We start from the raw sequence: 17,778 nt of genomic DNA, 5'->3' as shown, positions 1-17,778 counted from the left end.
AAATTATTGTTTTAAGAGAAGAGACACAGAGGGGCACCTCGGTGGCTCAGTAAGTTAAGTGTCCCACTCTTAGTTTTGGCTCAGATCATGAGATCAAGCCCCGCATCAGGCTCCACACCCAGCGAGAAGTCTGCTTGAGATCCTTTCCTGCTGCTTCTCCCTCTTCTGCTCCTCCTCCTGCTCAAGGGCTCACTCTCTCAAATAAATAAATAAATAAAACCTTTTAAAAAAAAGAGACATAGAATAATAAATCAGAGGGTCTATCATCTGACTAATAAGCATCCTAGAGACTGAACAGAAAATCAGAGGAAATCATCCAGGGACTAGAAACCTCAAATGCAGTGTGTATGCTGTGGCCTTACACATGAAAACAGAAAATAAAAATAACCAACTTTTGGTTTCACTGATTTTCTCTGTTATTTTCTAGTCTCTATTTTGTTTCTCTTCACTCTCATTTTTATTATTTCCTTCCTTTTACTGGCTTTGGGTTTCAGTTACTCCTTTTTAACTCCTTAAGTTATAAACTTAGGTTGTTGATGGGAGACCTTTTACTGCTATCAATTTCCTGTGGAGCACCACTCATGTTTGCAGCATCCCATGGTTTAGTATGTTGTGTTTTTGTTGTCATTCAACTTTTAAGTGTTTCCTGATTTCCCTTGGATTTCTTCCTTGACCCACTGGTTAAAAGAGTGTTTTTAAATCTCTACTGTGAATTTTCCAGTTTTCCTCCCACTTTTAAAAGATTTTATTTATTCATGAGAGACACACAGAGAGAAACAGAGACATAGGCAGAGGGAGAAGCAGGCTCCACGCAGGGAGCTGCACGTAGGACTCGATTCCAGGATCCTGGGATCCTGACCTGAGCTGAAGTCAGATGCTCAAGTACTGAGCCACCCACGTGCCCCTAGTTTTCCTCCTGTTAAAGGATTTCTAGCATCATTTCATTTTCATCAAAGAAGTTACTTTGTAGGATTTCGATATTTTAAACTCTGAGACTTGTTTTGTGACCTAACATAGGGTCTATACGGGAGAATATCCCATGTGCACTTGAAAAGAATGCGTATTCCATTATTTTGAGGTAAAGGGTTTCATAAATGTCTGTTAAGTCTGGCAGGTTTGTAGTATTGTTCAAGTTCTCAGTTTCCTTTTACCTAAATGGTCTATGAATTACTGAAAGTGGGGTATTGAAAACTCCTATTATCAAAGAACTATTTCTCCCCTCAAATCTGTCAACATTTGCTTTATGTATTTGGGGGCTCTGTTGTTTGATGAGTATATGTTTATAATTACTACATCTCTTGACGATTTGACCCTTTTATTAATACATAAGGTCCTTTGTCAGTTGTAATAGTTTTTGACTTAGTCTATCATATACGATATTAGAATATCTTTTTTCCATTCTTTTACTGAAAATAACCTAACTCAAGAATGGACAAAATATTTGAACAGACACTTCACCAAAGATACATAAATTACCATGAAAAGGTATTACAACATCATTAGTCACTTTAGAAAAATGCAAATTAAAACAACACAACTCTTCACACCAATTAAAATGGCTACAATAAAAAAGACATACTATTTATTATATGTATTGACAAGGATATAGAGAAATAGGAACCCTTCATACATTGTTGGTATGAGTGTAAACTAGTGTGTTTTGGAAATTTCTTTTAAAAATTAATAATTAGGATTCAGAAATTCCACTCCTAGGTGTCTAGCTAAGAGGAATGAAAAGATATGTCCACATATATTTACAAATGCTCACAACAGTATTTTTCATAAAAAGATAAAAATTGTAAATAAAGTATCCATGAACAGATGAAGAAAAAGGTGGTATAACATAACGGGCTACTGTTTGGCAATAAAAAGGAATGAAGTCCCTGGTATGGCCTCATAACATTACACTAACTGGAAACAGCCAGATGCAGAAGACTCCATATTACATGATTTCATTTATGTGAAATGTCTGAGAAAGGCAATTTTATGGAGGGAGAGAGATTTGTGAGGTTCGAGGTGGTAACAGGGAGTGGTTACAAATGGGCACAAAGAGGTTTTTTAAAGATTTTATTTGAGAGAGAACAGGGGAGGGGCAGAGGGGCAAGCTGACCGCCACCCCACCCCCAGCCCCCCCCCCCCCCCGACTCTCACCCTGCTAATAAGCAGGGAGCCTGACCCCAGGACTCTGAGATCATTAAGTCAAACACTTAACCAGCTCAGCCACCCAAGTGCCTTAGGCACAAAGAATTTTTATGGGGTGATGGAAACATTCTAAAATTGGATCGTGGTGATTACTAAATCACCAAGTTATATTCTTAAAACAAGTGAATTTTATGGTATATAAATTATACCTCAATAAAGTTGTTTCAATAAAAACCATTATGTATGTATGGATAACTGACAAAAATAAAATCAGACCAAGAAGTCTCTAAGGAAGATGGATTGACATTGTGCATAAAGATGATCCAAATCTTATTTTCCTTCTCAAGTAGATTCTATACAGGTGGATGCAGTTATAAATGAGAAGCTAGGCTAATGGTATATACATTGATATTCCCAAACAATACTCTTCTTCAGTTTTGGGGAAACAAATAAATGAAAGCAGTGGGAAAGAGTTACAGGGGTATAGTCATCTCTTCCCTCCAAATTCTGGAAGCTAAGGCAATTCTGGAGGCTAATATATACTATGTGACTGCAGAATCCAGTGAAAGTAGTTTTCCCTGCATTCACTACCTTTGTCTTTGTGTCACTGTGGAAGTTCATTCACAGGGTTTCTAAAGATTGAGCCTATAAAGTGATGCCAAATGCCAGCATTCCAAAGGTGCATAGACTATGACATATAAAGTGGGTTTCTGAAAGTATTAATCACTAAATATACTCGGTTCTCAGGTACACTTGACACAGCAAATTATTCTCAGTAAACTGTTGTTGCTCATTTCTTAAAAATACTTAAAATAGTATGCTTTAAAAAATTTAATACAAAGATGAATTGGGGAATCCTCCAAGTCCTCTCCAAGTGACCAATGTTAACTATTTGACATATCCCCCTACATACTTTGTCTTAGCTTTAGATCAACAAATAGTTTTCAATTTTCTCCTTCCCTTCTCCCTCCAAATGGAGTCACACAGAAAACTTGCTGTGGGTCATGTCAGTGTTTCACGGTCATCTTATAATCAACATGCATTGATCTAACTGGATATTTTTAAAGATTTCATAGAGGATCATGGTGTACCATTAATGGACATTTGTGTTTCCAATGATACAACTATATGCAAAATAGGGCTGTGTTTTTTAAGGGGTGGGGGGAGAATGGGATTGCTGGTGGGTCAAAGCATTTGCAAATACAAATTGTACCAGAAATTGCCAAATTGCTTCCCCCATATTGTAGCAATTACCCCCTGCCAGGAGTATGTATATGAAAGGGCCATAGCACTGATTTTACAAATTTACCACTCTGAGATGGAAAGTGGTATCTCATTATGTTAACTCTCATTTTCCTGTCTGTAGGGGACAAGGCATGCCTTTTCATGTTCTGGGCCATTTACATTTATTTTTCTGTGGATTGATTGGTATGTATTGCTTTACCCATCTTTTCTGTTAGTCGTCATGTTCTTACTTGTGGCAGCTCTTTGTGTCAAGGGATTTGTGTTGAAATATTTTTTCCCAGTTTGCTTTTTGGTTTCTCAGGATTTTCTTGTGTTCTTTGTTTTTTTAAATGAGCTTTGTTCATAAGTATTTAAAAATTTTTTAATTTGGTCAAATCTGCACATATTTCCTTATAGTTTCTAAGTTTCCTGATTTTTCTTTAGAAGGCTCTCCTAAAGATATTCCTATATTACTTTTGTGATTTGAGTTTTGTGATTTGAGTTTTATTCAATCTGAAGTTCCTATTTTAAGATTATCATTTTTTAATGCACTTTTCCTATTAACATAAAATTTCCATTTTTAGCTCATACCAAGTTCCCAAACATGTTGCATCTACTCCCGAAATGCCCAGTCCATTCCCCTTGTATATTTGTTCATTCCCATGACAATATCACATACTTTGACAACAGGAGCTTCACAATGTTTTAACATCTGGTGGGGGAAAAAGTCTCAACACATTCCTTTTTCAAAAATATCTTAGAAAATATTGCACATTCATTTTTCCACTAAAGTTTTGATACACTCTTGTCCAGTTAGACAATCCCCTGGCAATTCTGACTGGAATGGCATTCAATTCACACTCATTTGTGAAGGACATTCATTTCTATCAATCCATTAATATATAAAAAGTAAATAAATAGGGATCCCTGGGTGACGCAGCGGTTTGGCGCCTGCCTTTGGCCCAGGGCGCGATCCTGGAGACCCGGGATCGAATCCCACGTCGGGCTCCCGGTGCATGGAGCCTGCTTATCCCTCTGCCTATGTCTCTGCCTCTCTCTCTCTCTCTCTCTCTCTCTCTCTGTGACTATCATAAAAAAAAAAAAAAAGTAAATAAATAGGCCATCACCCCATTGAAATACCTTGTTCTGCCACCTAGTGCCCCTCTACTGAATTTTTAAGATTTGAAGAGTATGCTTCTCTTTCAGTTTTTCTGTGTCATTATGCCCCTTTAAGCATAGTGATTACATTTTGGCTTTGTCCTTTTCTTTCAGTGGAAACATATTTTGGTTATTTGGCAGAATCCTCCTCCAACTTCTTGCCAGCCTATCTGCCTCACCAGCCCCTCACTCATTTTGTTCAGTTATTCCAACTTTCCAAGGTGTTTCCAGCCTCCGTGCCTTTGCACTGTCCCTCTGACGACTCATCCCTTTGGTCTGTTTGAATGCTATTCTGCTAAAGGCTGTATCTGACTCCTTCCAAACTTAGATTAAGTTCTCCTTCATAGCATCTTGCACTCTCCCACTGTAGCACAGATAACCTACAAATACATTTGTCTGACATGCTGCCCCACAATACACTACCACGTCCCCCAACACCTAGTAGATTCTAGCATATACTCTTGTTCAATAAAGATTTATTAGTGTAATACTGTTATCCAGGATTTCAAAAACTGAACTGTATCTGAAGAGCAGAACCTCTCTCTTAACCAACTTAAGCTCACTTGTAATGAAAGGAGAGAATTACTCTGGTCAAAAATAAGTAAATGCCTATCAAATCAATAGGATATCTGTATTTTTTTTGGTTAAAAAAAAAAAAGCACTGGGACGCCTGGGTGGCTCAGTGGTTGAACATCTGCCTTCGGCTCAGGGCATGATCCTGGAATCTGGGATTGAGTCCCATATTGGGCTCCTTGCAGGAGGCCTGCTTCCTCTGCCTGTGTTTCTGCCTCCCTCTCTCTGTGTCTCTAATAAATAAATATAATCTTTAAAAAAAAAAAAAAAAAAAAGCACTGACTCAGAAAATGAATTTTTTTTAGTTTTTTTTTTTTTTTTTTTTTGGTAATCCCTACAGGGGGCTCAAATTCACAACCTAAGATCAAGAGTTGTATGCTCTTCTGAGAAAGCCAGCTGCCCCTAAGATATTTCTTTAAGTTTACTCATTTATTTTTTAGTAATCTCTTTGGAGAATGAGTTCTTCACATTTGCCTCTGGACCATTATTAAAATTATGTTTCCATAACAGACTTTCAGCCAAGATGAGAATAAGGACTTAAAAACCTAATTTCAACTCAACCTGATGTGAAGTTCAAGTAGGAAGATAAAGGGTAAGAAGAAATAAAAGCCCATTCAATTTCCATTAGAATAAATAAAAATTATTTATTGTATATTAAATATAAATTTTACATAAAAGTCATTATTGATTGGCGATGGGCTTGTAAGATCCTCTGTACTATCCTTTTGGTTTATTGAATTCAACAAGGCTGGCTCTGTTTTAGAATTTTCTGAACTAAGTATTAATTAAAATATGTCTAGTGAAGACAAAAAATATTTACATTATTTTCTAAGATTCTGTTTTGATCTCTCTCTCCTCACCTCATCCTTACATACTACAGGGACAAAGCTCATCTTCTCTATATCAGTATTGCCAGTACTTCTCTTACCAGAACAAAACACAATACACAAACCATACTAGAAATATTTGGTTCTTTTTAATCAGCTATTGATGGCATAATAAAATAAATTTAAGTGGCACCTAATTTTAACATTTAAAATAGTTCACTGAAGGATAATCTACAACACAGTATGTTAAGCCTAATTGTGAAAACAAAACCTCTTTTTTTCCAAGAAAGAAAAAATAAAGGCATGATCAAAATTATGACTGACAATTTGGGTTCATTTGGACACTTATTATATAAGATAATCTTGTAGGCATACTGGCAGGCACAATGCTGAAAATCAATCCACTAGATTTAGAAATAATGGTAAGATAGAAAAGGACAGCTATACATTTCATAGTTAATGACTGAAATTAAAGTAAAATATCTACCAATTATCACAATGATCTTTTAATGACTAATTTTTTTTAAACATTAAGATTGTTGCTTTAGGGAACACCTTTCTCTGAACATTTAATTAAATGTCCAATGTATTAAATAATTTACAGACAGAAACAAGTTTTGTGTTCTGTACAAATTCAAGGATACATGAACATAATCCCCTCCCCCCTGCCAAAGCTCAAATTTGCAATGGTCTCAGCAGAAAATAAACAGTTCACAAGTGAAACAGAATTTATAGCATTACAAAAGTTTACAGACCCTTCTTCTCATCATTTTTGTCGAAGAGCAAAGATCACAATGACAAATTGAATGACCAGAATGTAAAAAATATTTGTGCAAAACTGCATTAATTGTTCTTCCCATTTAATAGAGGTAAAACCAAAGAACACACAGTGACAATAATGAAGAAAAACTACACTGAAAGGAATTCTATCTTAGATTTCAAACAACATGGATCATACTATGACTAAACACGGACAGAAAACGTGGCACCGTGAGCAGCAGGAGCAACACATGACTCGGCGATTCTGCCAGCGAAGGCAGCTGACACTGGAACACGCCAAAGTATCTCCTCACCAGCTAGCCATCTTGAATGACTGGAAACAACTGGAGGGCTTAAAACTCAATTCAATGTCTTTATTCTTGAACTTCGCAGATTGTAAATGTAATATTTAAGAAAGTCCTTTCCCCTCCCCTCAAGGAGTGTTTCTTGCATCACTGGAAATCCTTAAAAGAGTTGAATCATAGACTCTCTGGATTTACCTACACCGATCCATTTAACTGGGAGGGGAGAAAAAGGTACAAGAATAGTATTATTTATAATGTTCAATTCCTGGAGAGAAAAGACCCTCACTTTTCTCAGGGTCACTATTTAACAGTGCCAGGGGCCTTTTGTGATAGTATATGGCACCACCCTTATGCTTTCACACATTCTTTTGAGATAGCTTCTAACTTCCTTTTATTAGGTGCTAGCTGTGAGCTGCATTCTAGCAACACTTGTTTTATCCTTTGCTGTCCTGCTGGAAGAACGTGCAGTCAGGATCCAGCACAGGTGTTGTGCCTTACTCGTTCCAGTTTTAATCGTGTGGTATTTCCAAGTCCTCAATGCCTAATAATTAGGTCAGCAAAATACTGGCCCAAACCAGCAGGGACCTAAAGAATCCTTGATGAAGTCCCTAATAACTAGATAAGCATATTTGATAAATGCAGGATGCTAAGAGGTGACAGTGTAACTTTTATATCTCAAAAAAGTAGAACCATCTGGAAAAGAAAACTATTTTAACTTGCACAGCCTGTACCTTTCCATAGGAATCTCTAAATATCGTACCATATGGGAGAACCTTTATGGAATTTTACACAGGTCACTGTTAAATTCACTACTGCTTGTATTTCAAAAAAATGTTGACTAAGAGCCAGAGCAAACATGCTGACTAAATCTGACATCACGCTGGTAGGGACAGTTAGCAATCTGGAAAACGAGACTCATATTTGAGACGTACCACAATACAAATCAGAATAAGTGCATAATGGATTCTACATAGAGGACACCTTCTACCCACTTCACTTTTGTTTCTCCAATCTCTACCAGTGCAAGTAGAAGGAAGAAAGCAATGTGTCAAAAGAAAGACTAGTGACAGCCATTACCTGGTGATGCCTAACTCCCTGGCCAGTTTAGATTTTTTTAATAAAGTTTTATTCTTTACTCTCCTCTTCTATTTTTTTCAAATTGGATTTCCTGTTGTTTTCTATACCTGTTATTTCCTAACTATTCAAAAACTTCAACTCCCAAGAGTGATTTAATCCCAAATGGAAAAACCACGAACCCACAAACCATTTTTGGTGGAGGTAAAGATACAAAAGGATTTGTGACTAAGAGGGAGAAAGCAACAAGCATGAATGTCACAGGGTAAAAATCAGAGTGGCAGACAATTAAGACAGGGTCAAAATGGTGTGAGGCATAGGTCTTCAGGCATATGAAAGATTAAAAACAAATGATTATATTTAGTCTAAGAGATAACATTATTTTGTGTCTTCCTGGGCATTCGTACAAATTGTGAACACTCTACAAAGTAACAATGATCTTTCTTTGATCCTATCTCAAAGGTAGACAATTAAGTTAGAAGTAGAGAAAAGTAAAGATAGTTGTTCATAAAGTACACTTACCTGGAATTTGAAGCTCATCCTCAATAAATCGAACATAATTTTGTGCGTTAATAGGTAGTTCTTTAAATGTCCTTGCATTTGATATATCTGTGTTCCAACCTGGGAGCGTCTTATATTGAACTTCAACTTTATTTAAGACTTCTTGGTTTGCTGAAAGTTAAAGAGTAAGTCTGTTTTCTCTTGGTAGAACACTGCCTATTGTCAAACAACTTTTTGCTATGTTACAGGTTCATAATCTTGTCAAAATCCTTGGAGTCAGGGCAGCCTGGGTGGCTCAGTGGTTTAGTGCCGCCTTCAGCCCAGGGCCTGATCCTAGAGACCCAGGATCGAGTCCCACGTCAGGCTCCCTGCATGGAACCTGCTTCTCTCTCTGCCTGTGTCTCTGCCTCTCTCTCTACCTCTCTGTGTCTCTCATGAATAAATAAATAAATCCTTTAAAAAAAAAAAAAATCCTTGGAGTCAGATATGTTATGGAATGCAGAGTTTCCCAGAGTGTAGGAAGGTCAGACAGTATATTTACCACCTGAGGCAATATTTTCATAATCAAACACATTCCTGCAGCAACAGAATTATTCACTGTAAGCAGTCAGATTATTGGTTCTATTATCAACCCAAGTCAGGTTTTGCTGTCAAAGGACTCTGGTGCTAAACTTTAAACTTTCCACTTTTAGAGCTTTTTAGATTTCTGTGCTGTGAATTAGAGATTGTGGCCCTGCATAAAGGCAGCAATCTCACAGAAAGGAGACTTATTATACTTGCTCTCATCTGGAAAATCTACTGATTTTGTAACTGTACAAAAGCTTAGCTGGAAATTGTCTTTCATTATCTCACTTAACCATTTTCACTGTATTCCCTAATAGAAAAGAAGAATGTACAGAAATAACAACAGTTTCTTTGACTAGAGACCATATAGTGGATACTGTAGGTATACTATCCAGACTTCCCAGTTCAGGATTTAGACACTTATTCCCCTCAGCTCTGGAAGCACTGTCTACTGAGGATGCTTGTTCAGAATTTCCTCAGAAACTGCCCTCACCTGAAGGGAGCTGCCTCCCTGGAGCAGCCCATATCCCATGACTGGTCAGTGTGGACAACAGGCAGGCAGCACAGAACTGCAGTTTCTGAGAAAAAGAAAACTTACAAACAAGTCCTAGAACTACTCAACTCTCTGCCCAGGGGCAATTTCCCAGCCACTGGAAGTCAGGACACTAGTCACCAGAGAACAGTGGTCCCACTGAGCTGAGAAGGTAGGTAACTGGTTTCAGTGCAGTGGAAGCAGCTAGATTCATCATGGTCAAGTTTTAGAGAGGACAGAGCTATCCAGAGAGCTCCTACTCCTTACAAGTCCATGTAGACATCCCACGGCTAGCATTCAACTTTACATAGGAGGGACCCGCGGGACCACTGGAGGCTTTCCGGATAGATGCTGTCACACAGTTGAGTGGGACAGATTCTAGATTTCAAGCTGTGCTAACAAGAAGGAAAGGGACAGGGTAGGGTACACTGGAGCTCCAGGACTGCCAGATTGGAGAGAGCTCTTTATACCTTGATAACTCTCCTGGCATCCAGCTGAGATAGCAGGAAGGCTGTTCCTTAAAATGAAAAACCATGCTCAAGAGTAAAACTGACTATAGACCCTACATAACAAAATCTAAAACTCAGCTCTATCCAATCCACAGAGGAGACAGAATTTGGAGGCTGACCCATACTAGTTTGGAGGTTTGGGAAACACCCTGGGCTTTTCACATAACTATACTAATACAGCAGAAAACCAAGCTCATACAAATTCAAGATGATTACCCAGTAATTTAACTGTCCCCTAAAACAAGAACCAATACCCTTCAGAGGAAGATAACAGAATAGGAGTCACTACAACAGAAGTGCATTTAATCAGAAGTCATTCGTCACAGAAACAGTGATCCACAATTAAGGAAAAAACAGTCAAGAGAAACAAAACTGGAAATGGCCCAGATGCGGACTAACAGATAATGACTAAATGTGTTTCTAAGAACTTGAGGTGATCCTCAGTTCCCAAGGACTGGTTGTCACTAGCAAGTCATAAGACCTAGCAGCCTACCAAGTTTCATTAAACTAGTCAATATTCCTTTGTTTGGCATATTCCCAGCCTTACAGGATGACTAAATAAATGACCGGTTCCTATTTTTGAAAGCTGGAAACATTTAAGGAACGTCCTGAGTACTGAAGAAATCCTATAACTAACGATATGCCTGAAGAAACAGTGCATCATGTAGGAAGTCTTCCTACAACCAACTACTTTTGACATAGGAGTATCAGAAAAAACCATTTGTGTGGCTTGAAGGACAGCGTGGCTTAATATATTAAGAGCCTGCTAAACTCGTGTAAGAAGTACTTTTCCCTCCTATCCCACACTGCTCAAGGAAGAGAGGAATGCCTACACAGAAGTTACTTTCAAAACAGGGAAGATGAAATTCAGGAGCAGCACAGCGGGCTGGGCTCAGAGGTACTACGTTTCTTTTTTCCTATTTTGAGTCTGAACCCATGCTTATTACTGCAAACCAGAACCCAAATGCATAGCAGCTATGGAACAAATGCTGATGAGATGTGAATATATTCCCACCATTCACAAAGAGCATATCAACCCTGTGGCTATAGATCATAAACTATACACCAAAGAGCTTTATGAAATTGTTCTAACACATTCACCTAATAATATTCTTTATATCACAGACTGAAAAAAGTACCTGGGAAATGAGGTATGATTTCACCATCTAACTTGTAAGCAACCCCAACTTTGATTTCCGTAAACATGTCCAAAATATCCAATTTGGTAAGTGCCAACCTAAGTGGAAGAAAAGGCAGTGTTCAAACAGCAGACTCTTAAAGGCAGTAACATCTAATCTGCTAAGGAAGTAAAGAAAAATTCATACAAAGCTAAACATTCCAAAGCAATTTGAAAACTGGTTAGGATTATATTCTAAAGTTTGCCACACATAAAGCGTGCATTTTCCTCATAATAAAAAAAAGATTTAACTGATCTACTTGTGCGTTACTTCTCTAATAACTGTATTTTCCCTGATCCACGCCATCTTGTTTAACTTTCTTTTATTTATATATACCTTTTAACTTAAAAAAAATTTTTTTTGAGAGAAAGAGAAAGCGTGCACTTGCGCACACAAGTGAGTGGGAGGCAGAGGGAAGGAGGGACTCTCAAGCAGGCTCCACACAGAGCGTGGAGCCCAGCCTGTGACTCAATCTCACAACCTGAGACCATGACCTGAGCTGAAACCAAGAGTCAGACATTTAACCAACTGAGCCACCCAGGCACCCCGCTTAGCTTTCTTATGATGGATCCACACATATCTGAGGGACAGTTGCCTAGAGGAATGGATGCACTCTGTGGGACACAGCTATACTCATTGTTCTGTATGGAGGACTACAAGATACATGTATATTTACACACAGGCCACTGACCCTCATTCCTTCCCTCCGGTTACTATCACCTCCACCCTTCTGCTCAGAAATTGTCACAGCAAAGCAAGGACACCACATTCAGGACCTTTTCAAGACATGTCAAATCTCCCAATAAACTAGGAAACCATTTTAAGGGAAAATCTATGCTTAAATAAAACGGTAGGTTTGAAATTCTTATCCACGATTACTTTTTAATCTTTTATTCTGTTATTTGCTGGAAGTTAAACCAAATTAATACAAACAGGAGTACACTTATTTACATATTTACATACATGTGTTAATAGCAACTTTTTACTGAGCATTTTCAGTGAGCCAGGCAGCGTGCTATATGCTCTCACTGTATTTCTCACCTAATTTTCAGAACACCCGCATGAAGTAGATAACATTATCTAGATTTTAATGATGAAAAAACACAGAAAGATTAACTTTTCCAAAGTGATGCCACAAAACATGAATCTGAGATTTCAAAACAGAAGTTACATTCATCAAGCCCATGCACTAAATCAGTTATATTGCTTCCCTTCCATATAAACTAAATGCACCATCTATCTACCTACCTAATCTGACTTCCCTCTATACTTACATGCACGTGGGTGTATCATGATTCCCTTTTCCCAACCGTGGATATCTAGGAAGACAACCTGGGGTCCTCTCCCTTGGGGCACTTGAAACTCGGGCTACAGTATCATCTGGAGGCTAAACTGAAATTTTTCTACCAGGGTACTAATTTTCAAGCTTGCACTCCACAAAATTTAACCTGTGGTCATGAATGATACCTTAGTTTCCTGAAATAAATGTTTCTAAGAATACTCACGCAGTAAATCCATTAATCATATGAGCATATTTGAGCAAAACAAGGTCCAACCAGCCACATCTTCTTTTCCTTCCAGTGGTTACCCCAAACTCTCGACCTCTTGTTTGTAATAATTCTCCAATTTCCTAGAAGTAGAAAATAGGACTTTGGATTATAATACCAATGCTATAAATCCAGTAGAATTACATGTAAGGTCATATAACAAGTCAGAGTCTCAGAGATGAACATCTTCCAAAAAGTAAGTGGAAGACAGAATTCTATACAGATGATGGATACTATGTGAGGTAGGCATTATTTGAAAGAGATCCACTTTGGCTTCATTTTTTACCATTTCTTTAAAACCAGTATTTTTTTATGATGTTAGCTAACTTCTTAAATTTTAACATATAAAATGCTACATATTAAAAACAAAGTTGTTAGTAAATATTTATTAAAATAGGTAAGTCAAAGCAATTATTCCAAGAACTACTATAGTTTGATGATCTCCTGAAAACCACAGGACAAACTCTCAGCTACTCAGGAGTTGTAGAAAGCACAATACCCTTAGAAAGAGAAATAAGGTTGAAAAATATGCTGAAAGATCTAAGCCACAGCCATTCCCCAGAACCTAATTTTTCACTTATTATCTATTTCTTAATTTATACCTTTCTGATTAAGTCTTCATTTCACTACCTCTTCTATTCTGACATCAATACAACTATGTGTTTTTTAAAATGTTGCTCTGTCAGGTTTGAATCCCAGCCCAGTCCCTGTGTGTGACTTTGGCTCAAGTGATTTCAGCTCTCCCTGACAGTTTTCTCAAGTGTAGAAGCGGGATAGTGACCACTACCCACCTCCCTGGGCTGTCGTGAGGTCCAAAGAGCTTCCGAGTATACAACACTCTGACAGTGCCTGCCCCGATGTCACCACCATGAAAGTGCTGGTCAGGATTACACCAAGTCTGGAGGTTACTCTCCTCGGCCTTGGCTCCTAATACGCTCTTAGTGAGAGGCAGTTCTGATTTTTAACTACTTCTTTCTCCTTCACTATCTCAATCTCCCTTATAAACCCACCTTCATGTAGCTTGGTGCTTACAATTACCTTTAAGTACTCTCTAACCCTTCATCTTTTTTTGCCCATCTGTTCCCACATAAGTGAAATGCACAGGAAGATAAGAATTCATTAAGGGGAAGAAAAGCAGAAGTTTCAATTTTTTAAAAATGATTTATTTGAGAGAGAGAGAAGAACGAGTGTGAGTGGGTGAGAGAGGGAGAGATTATCTGAAGTAGACTCCATGCTGAGTGCAGAGCCCAATACAGGGCTCGATCCCAGGATCTTGACTGAGATCATGACCTGAGCCAAAACCAAGAGTCAGATACTCAACCAAAAGAGCAATCCAGGCACCCCAGAAGGTTTTATTTTAAAATCTTCAGAATTGGATCTACTGAAAAATAGGCTTACATTGTCTTGCTCTGTAGGGAAGGCACCAATACCAACTCGAGTTGTGTAAGCTTTCACGACCCCATACACTTCTCCAACGTTTTGCGGGGGCATTCCCAACCCAGTACAGACACCTCCAACTGTACAGTTGGAAGAGGTCACAAAAGGGTAAGTTCCTTAAAAAAAGAAACAAATATTATTCACACATAGAGATATACATTACTCTGAAACAGAATTATTGTGAAAAATCCCCATTTGAGTACATTCTAGGTACTGGACAGACTTGAATATAACTGCCCTCCTTAAACCTCAACCTTTAGCCTTGATCCTTTTTGTCTGTAGTGAGATAAAAAACACAGGTAATTAGAGCTATCAATGTAGTTGCTCATTCTGGAGAGGCTCCTTTGTTATATGGTATGTACTCACCTAATGGATTGCTAAATAATTTCATGATAAAACCCTTGTGTTATTCCACTACGTAGACTTATAACCTAGGTATTTTTAACACATTCCTGTTAGTTTAAAAATGAATTTATTTTATTCCCTTGATATAGATTTTCAAGATACAGCCACAACCTAGAATAATACCAATATACTAAGAATTTTATGGTATTCAATATCCTACCTTCTCAACTCTATTCCGGGAATAATCCCAAAAATGACAAGAGAAGCTAAGGGGAGTATACTCCCTCATCCCCACCTCACCCTCAAATCCTGTTCCTATTTAAACTACCCACTAAGCCAGTGGGCACTGTTTTCTTTCCAGATTGCACAGGCATATTATGAAGTAAAAAATACATATCTACTGCAAAAGAAATATACTTTATTTAGTTGGTTTTCTTGCAGTCAAAAGCCAATGAAATGTCAGTAAGAGCTGAGAACACTCAGACTTACCGTTTGATATCACATTCAGAGAGAAAGGCCAACAATCTAATGAGGTGGTAGTTGGAAGACACTAAAGGGTTAACTTTTTGAAGATGGAAGAAATGCCCTAATCCATTCAGGATCTCAAGCCCAGGGAGTTAAACAAACTTCCACAGATCTTAAGAGGCATGTTTAATGACAAAGCTTATTAGTTCTCAATATTAAAAAAAAAAAAAAAAAAAAAAAAAAAAAAAGAAAAAAACGGCTAAATTAAAGATCCTTCCACAGGATTCCTCTAATCTCACAATGAAAACCAGTTTACAGAATCCCAAACCCACTGACCCAAGCAGTGATTTCATTTTTCTAATGAACTAAAAACTTAACACATGGATTGTGTATTCTATAATATTGCTGTAAAAAAAAAAAAAAAGATTAGTAGATGACAAACTTCCATCATTCCTTTTCTTTTTTTAAGATTTTTTTTTCTTTATTTGACAGCCAGCCAGAGAGTAGAAGCAGGAGGAATGGCCAGAGGGAGAGAGAGAAGCAGGCTCCTCCACTGAGCTCTATCCAGGACTCTGGGATTGTGACCTGAGCTGAAGGCAGAGGCCCAACTGACTGTGCCACCCAGGTGCCCCAAACTTCCATCATTCCTGAATATACAAGCTAAAAGCCTTGTTTTAAAACCCTATAAGGCAAACAGGAATTATGTATATCCTTAGTACTTTAGGGCTCAGATGAGCTTTTGCAAGTCGTATTTCACTTACCAAAATCAATATCTAGTAGCGCTGCATTTGCACCTTCTACCAAGATTTTCTTTGGTGGTCCATGTAGAGCCTCATAGAGGAAATAAACTCCATCTCTCACCATAGGTTTAATCCTTTCCATATAACCCTACAGACAAAGACGAAAACCAATTTCAATATATACCAATAAATTTAGAACATGATCAGTACAAGTAACACTCACCTGACTCTGTGATAAGAAACACTTAACTCATTCAAAGCAGAAGGGTGTTAGTGATGGTACTCACCCTACTGAACATTTGGATTAGCTTTGGTCTCTTGTCCTGATTCTCCAGAACCAGAAGACAGACCCTAGCTCAAGACCAGTAGAGAAACGATGCAATTCAAAGGTTCTACATTAACCTCACTGCAAGTAATGATGTCAACCTTCCATTCTTTATAAACCAGCTCTCAGGAAAATAAGAAGAATGGAGTATATTACGTCGTGCTTTTATACTTGGTGAGGTATTTAAAAAGTCTCATTTATAATCCATGTAACCATGAGTTTTGAAACACGCCATCAGGGAAACTGTCAAAATGTGGATGCAGGTCACAAGTGACATTGCTGAGCATGCAAATATTGATAACTGTTAATTTTCTTTTGTCATTGTATTCCATTACAGCAATATCTCAGCAGTATTAGTAGATAATGTCAAATACTATTTTACACATGAGCATTATAAAATTTTTACAAAACATATTAAAAGTATTAATAATACTGTTAAATTTTATAATTCAATTAAAAATGTAACATAAACAAGAGTTCCCTCAAGGCCTGAAATATAACTACAATAAAACCTAGTTTTAACTATGTTTCCATATTTAGCCAGACTAGTATGGAAATTCCAGGATCCACTCATGAATTCACCAAATATGTTATACTCCTGATGAAAGTCTGGTCCCTGCCCCTGGTTCTAGTCTCCTGTTTATTCCTATTTTAGTCCTTTTTTTTATGCCTGAATGACCATGCCATTCATCATGTCCCTTGCTCCTTAAAGTGCTGTTTCGACATACACCACCTATTAAGAATCTTCTTACCCAATTCTGTTTATGATTATTCATCTACTTTACATTCATACGAAACATGGATAAAATAGAACCAAAAAGCTATACCACACTTCAGCGCATTATTATTTCCAAGTTGCCAATAATAAATTTAAAATATTTGTTGCATGACAGAATGAAAAGACAATGGCAGTCTATTGTAAGTAATGACCAATACACTGAAGTCTAAATACCTAACATTCAGTATCTTCCTTGGAAGTCTTTTTTTCTTTTTTTTAAAGCAATTTAGTGAGTAGATTGGCCCAAGGTCTACAACCATTCTAGGATGGCATATGAGGTTTGTAAATTCCTATTCAGCTCTGGAATTGATGTTCATACCTATTTATAGAAGACAAGGAGTAATAATCAGATACATAGGACCCAGCTTGAAAAGCACTAAACATCAGGGTCGAATATAAGGGTGGATAGGGTAAGAGATTTGCTTACTGAAAGTCAAGCACCACTGACACCTAAAACCTGCCAAATGTGGGCCGAACCTTTGGCCAATCACCTTCTTCGTCTCTTAAGACAAAGTGCTAAAGACACTGGTCCTGTGGGGCACCGTTCCAGAATGGGTCGGCCAGCTTTACAAGTTATCTCCTGCTGCCCCTCTGTTGATCTATGTTCCACATTGCTAGGAGGGATTTTTATATAATACAAATCTAGTCATTTTTCTGCTAGAAATTACTCAATAGGGGAACCCTGGGTGGCTCAGCAGTTTAGCGCCTGCCTTTGGCCCAGGGCACGATCCTGGAGTCCCGGGATCAAGTCCCGCGTCAGGCTCCTGGCTTGGAGCCTGCTTCTTCTCCCTCCTC

The 17,778-nt window shown here is 37.9% G+C and overlaps 1 protein-coding gene and 1 long non-coding RNA gene across 7 annotated transcripts in view; one reads left to right on the top strand and one right to left on the bottom strand.

Moving 5' to 3' along the window:
* The first annotated feature begins 1,465 nt into the window (after window positions 1–1,465).
* LOC144316018 (uncharacterized) lies at window positions 1,466–7,100 on the top strand. The gene is made up of 2 exons (XR_013381764.1): window positions 1,466–3,570; window positions 5,608–7,100. It is a non-coding gene; the product is annotated as an uncharacterized LOC144316018 (long non-coding RNA).
* The window catches only part of ADSS2 (adenylosuccinate synthase 2), a 37,320-nt gene continuing 25,593 nt past the window's right edge, over window positions 6,052–17,778 (bottom strand). For all 6 annotated transcript variants that reach the window (XM_077901394.1, XM_077901396.1, XM_077901397.1 and 3 more), the window contains 6 exons: window positions 15,902–16,028; window positions 14,292–14,446; window positions 12,852–12,976; window positions 11,308–11,405; window positions 8,585–8,734; window positions 6,052–7,201 (listed from right to left, as the gene is read on the bottom strand). In XM_077901394.1, the coding sequence (XP_077757520.1) occupies window positions 7,149–7,201; window positions 8,585–8,734; window positions 11,308–11,405; window positions 12,852–12,976; window positions 14,292–14,446; window positions 15,902–16,028 (708 nt within the window). In that variant the 3' untranslated portion in view covers window positions 6,052–7,148. The remainder of the gene's footprint in view (window positions 7,202–8,584; window positions 8,735–11,307; window positions 11,406–12,851; window positions 12,977–14,291; window positions 14,447–15,901; window positions 16,029–17,778) is intronic.

This window comes from Canis aureus, chromosome 6 (assembly GCF_053574225.1).
Source record: "Canis aureus isolate CA01 chromosome 6, VMU_Caureus_v.1.0, whole genome shotgun sequence".
Lineage (NCBI taxonomy): Eukaryota > Metazoa > Chordata > Mammalia > Carnivora > Canidae > Canis > Canis aureus.
Note: the sequence above shows the minus strand (reverse complement) of the source record. Positions and strands in the feature narration are given on the sequence as shown.